This window comes from Globicephala melas, chromosome 16 (genome assembly GCF_963455315.2).
Source record: "Globicephala melas chromosome 16, mGloMel1.2, whole genome shotgun sequence".
Classification (NCBI taxonomy): Eukaryota; Metazoa; Chordata; class Mammalia; order Artiodactyla; family Delphinidae; genus Globicephala; species Globicephala melas.
The window spans coordinates 39,206,012-39,220,756 of NC_083329.1; the positions used below are offsets into that span (position 1 = coordinate 39,206,012).

Consider the following 14,745-nt stretch of genomic DNA (forward strand, 5'->3'; position numbering starts at 1 on the left):
TTGAGGATGACTTTGTTTTAGTTGGTAGCTGCTTTGCATTTTTGAAAATGAGCCTGGCCCTCCTCGTCTCAACTTGGAAATGCAACAAATGAAATGAAGCATGAGAGAGAATCGAAATGATGTGTTTTTCCTTCTTCTTTTTAGATGGTAAGGTTGAAGTTACAAAAGAAGGTGTGAAGCTGTGCACCATGGGTCCAGGAAAAGTATTCGGCGAGTTGGCTATTCTGTACAACTGTACCCGGACGGCGACCGTCAAGAGTAAGGCTGTTCATTTTTCTTTTTTTTTTTTCCAGATACTTTCAGTGTCTTTTCCATAGACCTGCGAGGTGTTAACATGCCTCTCGATTTTAATCTTTGTAAAGATTAAAATAATCTATATTCTAATTATTGCTTTGCAATACAGTTGATATTTTCCTCCTAAAGGATGCTTGTTAACATTGAGCTAAATTTTATTGCTGACTTATGACAAGTATCCTTTAACCTAGAACTCATTAAATTAGGATTTACAAAATGATATAATTTTATAAGTTAGAATTAAACAGAAGCAAGACTTTTCATTTTTCTGCCTTTAAAGCCTCAGAATCGTATTTAAGAAAATTTTACGTATCTGTCTATTTTGGGTTGCATTCCCCACATAAATTTCACTTATTCATTCAGTAGTTTAGAAAAATTGAGGAGAAATGTCCTTCGTCTCATTCAAACACTGAGTAAGATATCCTGAATTCTAGAACTGCGTCGGAGTATATTCTTGTCCTCAGCTGCTCATCAAGCTGTATATTACAGCGTTTTTCTTTTCTACTGATTGAGCTTATTTTAAATCAAGGCGTTAAAGCAGCTTGTTTCCCTAATTCTACATGTATGTGTATATATGATTTCTCTAGCAACTTTTATTGCTTGGTAGAAGCAGCTGCAGTAGTTAGAAGCGAAAGAAGTTTGTTTTAAATATTCCTTCTTCCTGAGTACAGGATGTAATGAGTGTATAACAAACAGAGCTGAATGCCAAAGCCAACAGTGGAAAGTCCATTGCATCTTCAGGCAGACGTGTATATTTCATGTGTGAAAAGTTCTGACACATCCTGTGGATGACTGCACTCACAAATTACTTTGATTAGGTTGTGTCATTAAAACAATCCTGTTCGCAAAACGCCAAATTGTTAATTAATCTTGTCTGGGTGTCACTGACTATTTTATAGATTGCTTTTTTTTTTCCTCTCGGAAGTATGGCATATGATTGACAATATGATATTAAAACTTGGGTTGTAAAGAACTCAAGAATGCATGGCCAGCTAGAGTCACAGAAATTCTTATAGGTCTTGTTAGTGAATCACCTTTTTAGTCACTGAAATCCCTGTAACATCAGTGGCAGTTGGGGCCCTTATTAGATGAGTCTTTCTTGGCATTTGATTCTTGATCTCTGAGAACACAACTCTTTTGATTGATAGGCACTGCCATGTTTTTATTCCATGACTCAAAGAATAATGAAGCCCGATGAACCATAAAAGATTCTGCCAGAACTTTAACTCACTTAAAAAGTACCTTAACTGGAAAAAAGAGCAGTGACGACTCCATTAAGTAAACAGATTTTACTATCATGCTTCATTTTCATGAGAAATTTATTACTTTTAGGGCAAAAAGGAGGCATAATAACACATTTGGATTAAAACAGGCTTTCTCTGTATTATGAATAATTTTTTAAGGTTTTAAAATATTTAAATTATAAAAATATTTCAGCCTTGTGTACTGCTCATTTAATCTAACTGAAATTACAAATTTTCCAAAGGCCAGCAATTGATAGTAACATGGTGCTTAATATTTTGGAATATTGAATTATTATTAAAGAAATACTTTAAAGTGAATCAAATATTTAATTATATAGCAAAAGGTTTTTTGTACCACTCTCATGAGTGGGTATGTGGTTGTGTGTGTTTATCGTGCCCAAAGATGTGAAGGTTGTATTCAGAAAAGAGTCTGTGGTTGATGGTGTACAAATACATCTCTGCATGTGTAGATGCAGAGGTTTTGTGCATGTGTAAGGAATAATATCCATTAACAACTTCTGAATGTTGTGTAAGAGCTATAAGGTGTGAATAATGGTCATTTGTTTTTCAGGACCTTTTGTGCTGTCTTCTATCCAGGGAGATTGTACTTATGATTGATGATTATAGTTCTTAAATAGTATTTTAAATTTGTTTAAATTATACTCTCAGGCTGATCACTTTATAATTTATAATTCTGATTAGATTCCATCATGGGTGTTAGTTTTACCAAATGACTACAGCGATGTTATCTTACTCTTAACATGTGATATTTTAAAATGTGCTTAGTTGGCTTTTTAGATCCAGTCGTTTCTCAGAATTCAGGATTGTGTTGAGTCTTGTCTATTTTTTCTTAACCATTATTTTGCCAGTGAAGACCACTTGGAGTATCTTTCAAAACGCATTCATCTACTTGGGTGTAATAGTCTAAGTCTGAGTAAATTGCCCTTCCTACTCAATAGCTTGTCTATCCACACCTTTTTTCTTTCTCACGTACCTGGCTTGTGACCCCTTTTCCCCCAACAGTACCCACTTTCTTTCATGATTGAAAATGTTGAGCCCTCTTTTCTTTCTCCCTAGATTAGCCTGAAAGCTGCGTAGCATTTTAATGCATTTTTAATTGCACAGTCATCACTGAATCCTAGCTGACATTCAACAGCTCCTCAATGTACCTGAGTCATTTCTGGTTCACAAGAGCACTTTTTGAAATTGTATCAGGCCTTAAATAAATACATTCCAGTGACTTCCTCTGATAACGAATGTGAACCTAACACCTGTGGGTAGTCTTTTTTTAAATAGGATATAAAAAATAGTTGTTTTATTTTTATATATTGAGGTATAATTGACATATAGCATTGTATTAGTTTCAGTTATGCATGATTCAATATTTGAATATATTGCAAAATGGTCACCACAATAAGTCTAGTTGATATCTATCACCATACATAGTTACAAAATTTCTTTTCTTGCGATTAGACCTTTTGAGACCTACTTTCTTAGAAACTTTTAAATATGTAACACAGTATTATTAACTCTAGCTACCACGAGTACATTACATCCCCAGGACTTAAATGTAACACAGTATTATTAACTCTAGCTACCATGAGTACATTACATCCCCAGAACTTAAATGTAACACAGTATTATTAACTCTAGCTACCATGAATACATTACATCCCCAGGACTTATTTATTTTATAACTGGAAGTTTGTGCAATTTGACCCCCTTCACTCATTCTACCCACCCCTCACTGCCCCTCTCCCCGCAAAACCTCTGGCAATCACCAATCTGTTCTCTGTATTTAAGAGCCAGAACTCTTTTTTTTTTTTAAGATTCCACATATAAGTGAGATCACAATGGTATTTTGTCTTCCTCTCTCTGACTTACTTCACTTAGCATAATGCCCTCAATGTCCATCCATGTTGTTACTAATGGCAGCATTTCCTTCTTCTTAATGGTTTAATAGTATTCCATTGTGTATATATACACCACATTTCCATTACTAATTCATTCATTGATATACCTGTCATTTCCATATATTGGTTATTGTAGCTAATGCTGAAATGAACATATGGGTACATGTATCTTTAGAGTTAGTGTTTTTCAGAAAAATAGATCAGTGGAATAGGATAGAAAGCCCAGAGATAAACCCACGCACATATGGTCACCTTATTTTTGATAAAGGAGGCAAGAATATACAATGGAGAAAAGACAGCCACTTCAATAAGTGGTTCAGGAAAGACTGGACAGCTACATGTAAAAGAATGAAATTAGAACACTCCCTAACACCATACACAAAAATAAACTCAAAAGGGATTAAAGACCTAAATGTAAGGCCAGACACTATAAAACACTTAGAGGAAAGCATAGGCAGAACACTCTATGAAATAAATAACAGCATGATCCCTTTTGACCCACCTCCTAGAGAAATGGAAATAAAAACAAAAATAAACAAATGGGACCTAATGGAACTTAAAAGCTTTTGCACAGCAAAGGAAAACATAAGACAAAAGACAGCCCTCAGAATGGGAGAAACTATTTGCAAGTGAAGCAACTGACAAAGGATTAATCTGCAAAACTTACAAGCAGCTCATGCAGCTCAATATCAAAAACACAAGCAACCCAATCCAAAATTTGGCAGGAGACCTAAATAGACATTTCTCCAAAGAAAATATACAGATGGCCAACAAACACATGAAAGGATGCTCAACATCACTAATCATTAGAGAAATGCACATCAAAACTACAATGAGGTATCACCTCACACCGGTCAGAATGGCCATCATCAAAAAATCTACAAACAATAAATGCTGGAGAGGGTGTGGAGAAAAGGGAACCCTCTTGCACTGTTGGTGGGAATGTAAATTGGTACAGCCACTACGGAGAACAGTATGGAGGTTCCTTAAAAAACTACAACTAGAACTACCATATGACCCAGCAATCCCACTACTGGTCAAATACCCTGAGAAAACCATAATTCAAAAATAATCATGTACCACAATGTTCATTGCAGCTCTATTTACAATAACCAGGACATGGAAGCAACTTAAGTGTCCATTGACAGATGAATGGATAAAGAAGATGTGGCACGTATATACAATGGAATATTACTCATCCATAAAAAGAAATGAAATTGAGTTATTTGTAGTGAGGTGGATGGACCTGGAGTCTGTCATACAGAGTGAAGTAAGTCAGAAAGAGAAAAACAAATATCGTATGCTAACACATACATATGGAATCTAAAAAAAAAAAAAATGGTTCTGAAGAACGTAGGGGCAGGACAGGAATAAAGACGCAGATGTAGAGAATGGACTTGAGGACATGGGGAGGGCGGAAGGGTAAGCTGGGACGAAGCGAGAGAGTGGCATGGACATATATACACTATGAAATGTAAAATAGATAGCTAGTGGGAAGCAGCTGCATAGCACAGGGAGATTAGCTCGGTGCTTTGTGACCACCTAGAGCGGTGGGATAGGGAGGGTGGGAGGGAGACGCAAGAGGGAGGAGATATGGGGATGTATGTATATGTATAGCTGATTCACTTTGTTATAAAGCAGAAACACAGCATTGTAAAACAATTATGCTCCAATAAAGATGTTAAAGAAAAAAAGAGTGTTTTATTTCTTTGAATAGGTATCCAGAAGTGGAATTGCTGGGTCATAGGGTAGTTCTATTCTTAATTGTTTGAGGAACCTTCATACTGTTTCCATAGTGGCTGCACTAATTTATGTTCCCACCAAGAATGCACAAGTGTTTCCTTTCCTCCACATCCTCGCCAGCACTTGTTATTTCTTGTCTGTTTGATAATAGCCGTTCTAACAGGTGAGAGGTGATAACTCATGTGGTTTTGATTTGGATTTCCTTGATGATTAGTGATGTTGAGCATCTTTTCATGTGCCTTATGGCCATCCCTGTGTCTTTGGAAAAATGTCTATTCAAATCCTCTGCCCACTTTTTCATCAAATTGTTTGGGTTTTTGCTATTGAGTTGTATGAGTTCTTTATATATTTTGGATATTAATCCCTTATCAGATATATGATTTGCAAACATTTTCTCCCATTCTGAAAGTTGCCTTTTCATTTCGTTGGCTTTCTTTGCTGTGCAGAAAGTTTTTAGTTTGATGTAGCCCCACTTGTTGGTTTTTGCTTCTGTTGCCTTTGCTTTTGGTGTCAAATCCAAAGAATCATCTCTAAGACTGATATCAAGACACTTACCACTTAAGTTTCCTTCTAGGAGTTTTATGGTTTCAGATCTTACATTCAAGTCTTTAATCCAAAAAAGAAAATGTTTTTATTAAAGTTATAGATTGACATATGCTCTAAATTATGATTATAAGCTTGTTCATAGTGATCCAACTAAGAGAACGGTTGTTTGAAGCAAGCTCTTTGTTTTTCATCTGGGAAAAATCAACTGGGATTCTTTTGAAAATAAATAACCGATATACTATTGGTTATTATGGTAGCACCAGGAGGAAGATCTGATAGCACTAAGAAGAATATTTTTTTAGAACAAAACCCACAGTGATATAGGGGGAAAGAAATCCATGTTATGTTACTTTTATCTTATAAAACAACACCATTGATTTTCCCCTGAGGGATGAGGATATAAAAATATAAAAAAATTAACATTATATTGGAAACAAATCTAACAAATGCCTTGAGGTTATTCATGGCTTAAATAGGCTCAAGTTTTCTTTATTAACTGTGATATGAAAATGGTCACTTTGATTGCGTCTCTCCAATTACAAGCATTCCAGATGCCATGGGGAGAAGAAAAAAAAGTCAGTGGTTATATTTGGTTTCCATAACACCAAACAATGTCTCCAGTGTTGTTTGAATTTCACATTTTTGTCTAAATGTTTTGGGATTATACTAACAAAGGAGAGTGTTACCGTCCATTTTCAAACCCCATAAGGGATAGGAATTTCTAATATGTCCACTGAATACCCCTGACTTACTCAGTTCCCATATCTGGAAGCATATTATTACCATGTTTTTCTACGTCTTATTCCTGGTTGTGATTTCACTTTCACTACGCTCACAGCTAGAGCAATGTAAATTTACTCTAACCCAGGACCTCTTACCTTAATTCTATGCCCCAGGTTCTCTAAAATCACAAAAATGGAGAAGTTGAAGTTACTGGAAACAAATAGGATGGAAAAGGCCCTTAGTTTACAATGACAGAGAGATTAAGTGGCATATACCCTGTTTGTGAATTTGCAAAAACATGTCTTATTTTTACCTGGATTTCCCACAGCCAGTTCTCCCAACTACACAGGGATTTTTTTGGATTTGAATCGCATGCTCTTTGCTCCAACTTCAGTTGTACACAAATTAGAATTTTTGCCTGCAGATACTAAATTGAAGTCTGTTCCTCACACTTTGAGTGTCCCGCTCAAAGTGCCCCAAACCTTAGACAGTATATTATTCAAATGGTCTTATTCAAAGAGACCCCAATAAAAACCCAAGACTAAAAGCTCTCTCTTTGTAGGAAACCATCTTGATACCAGATTAAGGTGATTAGCATAGAAAAGTTATCTGCAAAGTATGTCTATCGTGGGTGTCGAAGCTCTTTTATGAACTGACTTGGGCAAAATATCTGAGTAATTCTTTCTCCTTCGATTATTTATAGCGAGTATTTAAAAAATCCTCAGGACTAAAGTACTTCAGTACTAACACAAAAGAACCTAAACATCCTACAAGAAATCTGACAAATTGGTGACTTGAATAACATCTGCTTTAGTTTGAATACTTTCAACTTTCCATACTTAAGCTTTCCTGAGATATTTGACAGGGGGAAGCTGACCAATGAAGATATTTCACTGTGTCAAAGACTTTTTAAGAATGAAGTTGAAAGGTTTGGATTTTTCTGTTTATTTTTGTTTTTAAAATTAAGTTGAGTCTATGCAGTGAAGTGGCTTGTATATTCCCTTGCAGCTCTGTTTCAAACACTACATTATTCAACCTAACTCAGGAAAATCTGCCAACTGTCAAAACCTTAAAGATGAGTGGGGGAAAAAGTAAAAGGACTAAAGCCAGCAAATACACTTCAGTGGTAGCACCATCGCCCAGTAACATTAAATCCCACAGCCTGAGATAGTAAGAATTTTATATCACAGGTAGTGATATTAAAATATTTAATACCACACATAGTGATATAGACCCTCTTCCTTCTCACTTCATCCTGAGAAAATAGGGAACTCCATGGTAATCCTAATGTGCCTTTAAAACCACTTTCAAAATGTAAGATACACTTGTGGGTTTGTTAAACATTAACTGTAACATTTACACACATACTAATTTCCGTCGGTACTTTTTATTTTTACCTTGAGAGCTTTAAGTCATGTCTGTTTTTCCAGGATGATGAAAACTTATAACAGAGGACTACATTTTGTCATAATGATAACATAAAAATATTTATGGTACAAACCAATCTACTCAAAACAATGGATAATAATCAGGTTGAAATGAAAGCTTCATTTCTGTCAATAATTGGATTGTTAGTGAATAACAGTAAACCAGTGTATTAAAGAGAAGAATATTATATCACATAAAAATTTATATTTAAAAGGTTTGTGGTGTTGCACATGAAAAAAGAGGAAGGGGGAGGGAGGCCATGTTTTAAGGATGCTACTTTCAAGTTCAGCTTTGCAAAGTAGTTAATAGAAACATTTGTTTAAAAAAAGTAAGAATTACATATATAATTACTACCTACATATATTCAAATATGATTAATACAAGAGCTAGTCATTTCATTGGCAGGAAGGAAGAAAATGTCTGATTTAGTATAAGGTGATATATTAAAAAAAGTAAAAGGAGATTTGAGTATAATTTAGTGCTCAAATCCCTGTATGCACTATAAATGTAATGCCTATACCTATACGGTCAACATACAGTGCTTTTTATTGGTAAGGGAACACAAGGAATGAATGCCAGTTTTATTGTTAATGTAAAGGAATTCTACAGGAAGCTCTTGGAGTGGCTATAAACCTTGAAGATTTCTTAAGATGACTAAATCAAGAAGTAAGCAGTTAGATACTTTTTAGGAAATGCCATCATAGAGTTCCATAAAGCGATGTATGTATGGTAAAGATTTTTGCATGTGAAAATGAAGCAACATTGTCTGCCAGTACAATCAATCAACATGTGTGCAGTTAATACCTGGAGTTTTAATGACCTGGAGTTTTAATGACCCATACTGTCAAGCTCCCTGTGTGACAGTACAAAGGCAGAGGAGATAACTGTGTTGAGACAGTCTCTGTTTTACCTTCGAGAGGCAGGTTAAAAAGATGCATGCTTTGCTTTCTCCCAGTCCAATGCATGCTTTGTACCAAGAATCCTGAAGGAAGACACAAAATAAATTTAGATTATAAGAACTAGAAATATGACCCTGATTACAGAAGGAGTAGCCCAGTAACTTGCCAGGAGTTGTCATCATCCTGGACGATGAAGCAAACAGTGTATTAAGGCGTCATACTGGAGAAGTAGGTACACTTGTTTAGTGACTTAATTCGATAATATTCTTCCTAGTACAATTTTGTATCACATTTGTCTATTAAAGAATACCGTAAAAATTAGTAACATAAATCCAATAATGTAATCCCTGAGAAATAAATTTCTTTAATAAAGGAATCAACTCATAAGGTACCAATGATGATATAACAGACTAGCAGGAACAAATGGGCTGCAGAAGCTATTCTTTACATTCCTTTATTGTTTAAGTGGATTAAAAGTGAATTTCAGAGAAGAAAACTGTTATTAAACTACAATTGTTTTCTTTTACAGGCTGAAGTTTGGTTTTTTTTTTTCCCCTAGTGTTTTTATGGAAGCTGTTACAGTCAGAATTTATTTAGAATTTATATTTAACTATTTCCAGAAAAGATCCAAGTCTAGTATTGACTAGACCTGGCAAATAGGCATATGTTAGCAGTGCTTCTTGGGGGAAAAAAGCAAAACCTTCTCACAGTCTAAGGAAGGCAATAGTACTTAATTCCTTCTTAAGGTTAGATAAATTACTCTCTTGCTCCATCCTTTAATTGTTCAATCATTGAATACCTTGAGTGTTTCCTATATGTAGAGAATAGTCAGGCTCTAACTGATGGCATATTATTACTTTTTAAGAATCGTGGGTAATTTAATAGTAAATCTGAACAATGGGCAAGGAAGGCTGATTTTTTTTCCAGCAGTTTCTTTAATCCTTCAGAATTTGTAATTTTCCCACAAAGACCTGCATCATAAAAAGCTTTTCCACAATGCAAAGCTTGTGTTAGTTTTTGACAGATTAAGCCTTCATTCATTTATTCAATAATTTGATCAGAGGTAATTTTAGTATTTACTCAGCTGATTGAAAGAATAAAAAGCAAAGTACTAAGCTAGATCAATGTTGTATATTCTATAATTGCTTTTTTAAAAATCTTTCCTACACTGTGATGGATTCTCATTGAATGCTCAATAGTAGTGATGGCTAATAAACGCAGCTAACATTTGAATTCTGTGAGTGATGCTCTAGGCTCAGAGCTTTGGGGATGAGTGAAAGCTGAAGCACTGAGACCCAGAGCTAGTTTTCAAGAGAGGGCCAGGAGTTTGACACTACTTTGCTGTGCTGCGGCTGTCACAAACTTTTAAATTGTGTCTGCAGTGGTTCATTTTGCTTTAAAGCACAAGTGCATCTGTAGGATTATTTCTGTTGGCCTAAGGACTCTATTTTCACAAAAAAGTTACACAGCAATTACAATTCACAAGTCACAACTGTTTTAATTTTTGAATTGTAACACATGGACACATTAAGTACATCTGTTACAAAAGGATGAATTGTGTGACATAATGAAGAAAAGGCCATAAGCTTAAAGCCTTAGAAACACATAATAAGCAATCAGAACCAACTGCAGAATCTACTTTTTACAGCGCTTTTAAATACTTGAGTGTTTCATGCAATGAAATTTTATCGTTCAGTATTTGAGACATCACTAAGTAGCTACATTTTTCTATAAATCTACTAGTTAATGAATTTCTTTAAAGTAGGAATTATGAATAAACAACAATATTAAAGAAATTTTTTAATTTTTAAAAATTTTGTACATAAGATATATATTAAAAGAAAAAATTGAGTCATGACAGGAGTGCTTGCCTTTGTTTTTCCCTTGAACTTCCTCTGACTAGAGGAAACATAATCTCAGCAATTCATTGGTGAATCTGAGAAGCCCACTCTTCCTATGGGATGTCCTTTGCTGCCTGAATAAATTTCTAAGTAGTCATGATAACAGTGCTTTTATAATTTCCAACCTGTCATTCATATATCCTTTAATGTGCTCCTAAAAATATCCTAATCTAATAGGTGAGAGAGGTTGTCCCTGATTTTCCAGATGAGAAAATGGAGGCTGAGAAAGTGGAGGCTGAGGTCATGGAGTCCATTAATTGGAGTTCATTTACAAACCCTCTGACAAATTTAGGTAGCACTATTGAAGCACTTTGCTATAGGCACCCCTTCTTTCCTCCTCCCAGGTGTGTTGACTCCTGAGTCAGGTCTGCAGTTTGCCTACTACCCACACCTAAAGTGTAGACGCTTGATTAGGGAACTTCAAATGTTTACTACAGTGTTTATCAAAGTGGTCCCTGCGGTAACAGCCATCAGCATCACTTAGGCAATTGCAAAATCTCTGGCATCCTCCATCTATTGATTCAGAAATTTTTTGAGTGGGGCACAGTAATCGGTGTAAAACAAGCCCTCTGGGTGATTCCTATGCATCTAAAGTTTCAGGCCACTAATCTAGATTTTATGGGCACTTAATTTGTGTTAACCTACACTCTCCCACGCATCAAATTGTTTATACAGAAGTATTTAAAAGAAAATTATGAACCCAATAATAAGTAGTCAGTTTTATTCTTGGTGTCATTGTGGGGTTTTTTTCCTTGTTTTGTTGCTGTTGAACAGAGATATTTAAGAAAAAGTTACTTTTTTTCTTTTTTGAGTGAAACAAAATTAGAAGAGTACCATCCTTGTGCAAATTAGCATATTCTTTTGAAGAATAGTGAGAAGTAAAATTAAAAGAAGAACAGGTTGAGGGGAAGGAATTAAAAGAAGAACAGGTTGAGAGGGAAGGAAAAAATTAAAAAATCATGGGCTGCCGGGCCATGCTGTTAACAAGAATAAGTTGTAGATTTATTGACTTTGACGGCTAGCATGTTGGTAAGAAAACAAAACAAAGAAAAAGGTTCGTTTGATTTTGTTGTTTTTCATGTTATTGAGTGTAGATTGGATTAGGTGAAAAAGCAAATGTGGATGGATGTATGTAAGAGAACCACTTGAGTTGGTGACGTCTGAATAAGGGGAATGTTTTCTCTGATGGTTAAATCCAATCCATTGGACCAATAGTGGAAAAGGTCCTTTATAGTTGGTGTAGCTGGTCATTGATTTAATTCATGGTGAGGGTCCAGGAAGTCCTAGATGCATATCTCTTAGTGTATGATAATTAAAAGATAAAGAGACATCCATCTATCACAGTCACTGAGAAAGAAAAGGGGAGTTTCTTGGAAATGAGGCGTGTACAGATCTGAGGCCTGGAGTGTTGAAGGATGTAAGTAAGAAAGTGAACCAGCTAATTTCCGCGACATGTTGAGAACTGAGTTTTCACTGTGAATGTAGCAGTAGATCCTAGACAGGCAGTGCACACTTCCTAGAAAGGCAGGGAGGGAAGGGTCAAGAAATGTTAGGGGCTCAGGAAGCTGAACAGCGTCTTCTACAACTAAGTGTTCTTTCCTATTTGTATTCTCCAAAGGACAGTCTGCCTTACTAATAATACACACTTTATACCCTCTTAAGTCCTCCCATTTCTAATAGGGCAGCTTTTTATTGACTTTAAAACACTGTTGTCTATAGTTTTCTGAGTGGGATCAAACAGTATTGTTAAAACTATCTTCATAACTGAATTCTTTGTTTTATTTCCAAAATAAATTTCATGGAGTGTGTTTGTGTATGAAATTTATGAGATCAGGCTTTTCTGATTACAGACCTGCCTCTGGGAGCCCCATCCGCTGGCCCTACATCCCCTTACTCTTCATTTCTTCTCACTCCTCCCCCTGGATTAAGTACTTCTATGGCAGTTTTAAGTTCAGCTCAGGTAACACAGTTTGCAAAACACTGCTCTGGTTGAATCCGGGTTTACTTTGGGTATCTAAGGAGTGGTAATTCTTTATCTTTATGTCCTTACACTTGGCTATCTGCAGTATCTCTAACCTTCCGCAATGGTCCTGCACCACAGGGTGGTGTAACACCATTGCAGAGTTAAAACCATTGCACAGGGGAGGGCTGTAGAGGGCTTAAGAAACTTCCTGAGCTGTAGAGGGCTTAAGCAACTTCCTTAAGGTCACACACCTGGATTGCTAAACTATACCCCTCTCCTTGACAGTCCCCTGTAAGACATTGAATGAACTACATCATCTCAAAGTTTGTTTTTGGAAGTCGATAGATGAAGATCCAACTTCATCTGTACTATTATTCATAACGGATTTCTTAGACTCCTACCAAATCTCATGAGTCACTGCTAGACACCTGGAGAGCAATTAAGTATTTATAATCTACTTAGAGATACAGCACAAAGAGAGAAAGATTATAAGGAATTCTGGCAAACAGGAGACTTAGAGGAATTCTGAGGGGTAGAGAAATCACTGTGGATTGGCATGAGCAGGCTCTATAGACTTGTGCCAGCATGAAAGAAGATAGTTCAGAGTATGGGATCTGTAATCATACTACCTGGATTCAGAGTCTCTACCACTTACTAGTTGTGTGCCTTTGGGAAAATAATTTAATGTTCCTGGGCCTCAGTTCTTTTACCTTTAAAATGGTTAAGAACTTGCCTTAAGACTATGGCAAAGATTACATAAGGGAATGCCTGTTAAAGACTTAGTGTAGCATGTAATACATTCAGTGAACACCTACTGTTCCGTTACAGTTGTTATCACAACTGAAACTATAAAAGCATGAAAGATTTCAGTAGGTAGTTGGGACCTCCATTATTTTCGGACCCTGAGAAGTACTGTAGAGGAACCAGTTTGAAATCCACTGGTTGAGAAGTGTAAGAAAGGGAAGGGACCATGTCCCCAGACCCTGAGGTCCCTGCAAGGATCCCAGATCCTGAGATACCACTGTTTCCACCACAGCCATTACCCTGCCAAATTGGTTCATATGTGTACTTTGAATGAACTGATACAAGAAACACTAACATCAAAACCAAACTACAGGTAGGTGGGACGGTGATTAGATTATATGAGCTGGGCATTCCAATGCAATACTTAGAGGTAATGCTTAGAGGTAAGATTTTGGACTGTAAGGAAATAGAGGATTAATATGTTGTCTGAACTCCTATTGTTATCACTTACCTCCTGGGCAGAATTCTCTGGACTTCCACAAGAAATGTTTGTGCATGTTTGTGGGATATTTGCACAGGCTTGAGTAGGCACCTAGTACATCAAGGCTTTGGACAAATTAAGAATATATGGCTATTGGCCATGCCTTCCAAGTGTCAATCATTTTCAAAAATAGTATTTCAGATAAACAACACCCATCGTTTTTATCTTAAGGTACAGCCTGGAAATTTAAGACTTCTGCTGTCCAATTCCTTTGTCTCCTTTGATTGTCTTAGGAAGGAACCTAACCTCTTCTATATTTACCACATTCTTTCTGGATAAAGAGGCTGGTGACAGTCACAATGGTGATGGCCATCATTCTCATAAGAATGATCAAAATCCTGCCTCTCCTACCCCCACCCCAGCAACTAGTCAAGTTTCTTATCATCTGGGCAGAGCCTTGGCCTTTTATCTATGGATTGAATTTAGCAATTTCTGGTTTCTCTAAAATTAGTTACTCCGAGAAATTGTGGATATTTATTGCCTTTCATTGTCATTTAATAGTTGGAGGCAGAAATCTAGCCATTTATATGGAACTTGCCACTGACATACAGCCAATAAAAGGTATCCACAAAGCTTGAGTATAACAGGAAGCAGAGTGAGCTGAAAAAAAATAGGAAATGGGACTCTCACTAATACGAAATAACTCAAACTATGTTCAGTGCAAAATGTAATACATGAAGTTGTAAGATTATCAAGATATTAGAAATAGAGTTTCTGAAATGCTAAACATCTTCTGAGACTCAAACTTGAGTTAGAAGAAATAGCCATCAAGAATTAACTCTCGGGCTTCCCTGGTGGTGCAGTGG

General features: G+C 36.1%; 1 protein-coding gene across 3 annotated transcripts in view; it reads left to right on the forward strand.

Annotated features, from left to right (window-relative positions):
• The window catches only part of PRKG1 (protein kinase cGMP-dependent 1), a 1,181,528-nt gene that overhangs the window by 459,473 nt on the left and 707,310 nt on the right, over positions 1-14,745 (forward strand). For 2 of the 3 annotated variants that reach the window (XM_030864960.2, XM_030864959.2), the window contains exon 3: positions 145-258. In XM_030864960.2, coding sequence (XP_030720820.2) covers positions 145-258 — 114 coding nt within the window. Of the gene's footprint in view, positions 1-144; positions 259-14,745 lie in introns of those variants that run through there. The other variant, XM_060286056.1, reaches the window with a different exon arrangement.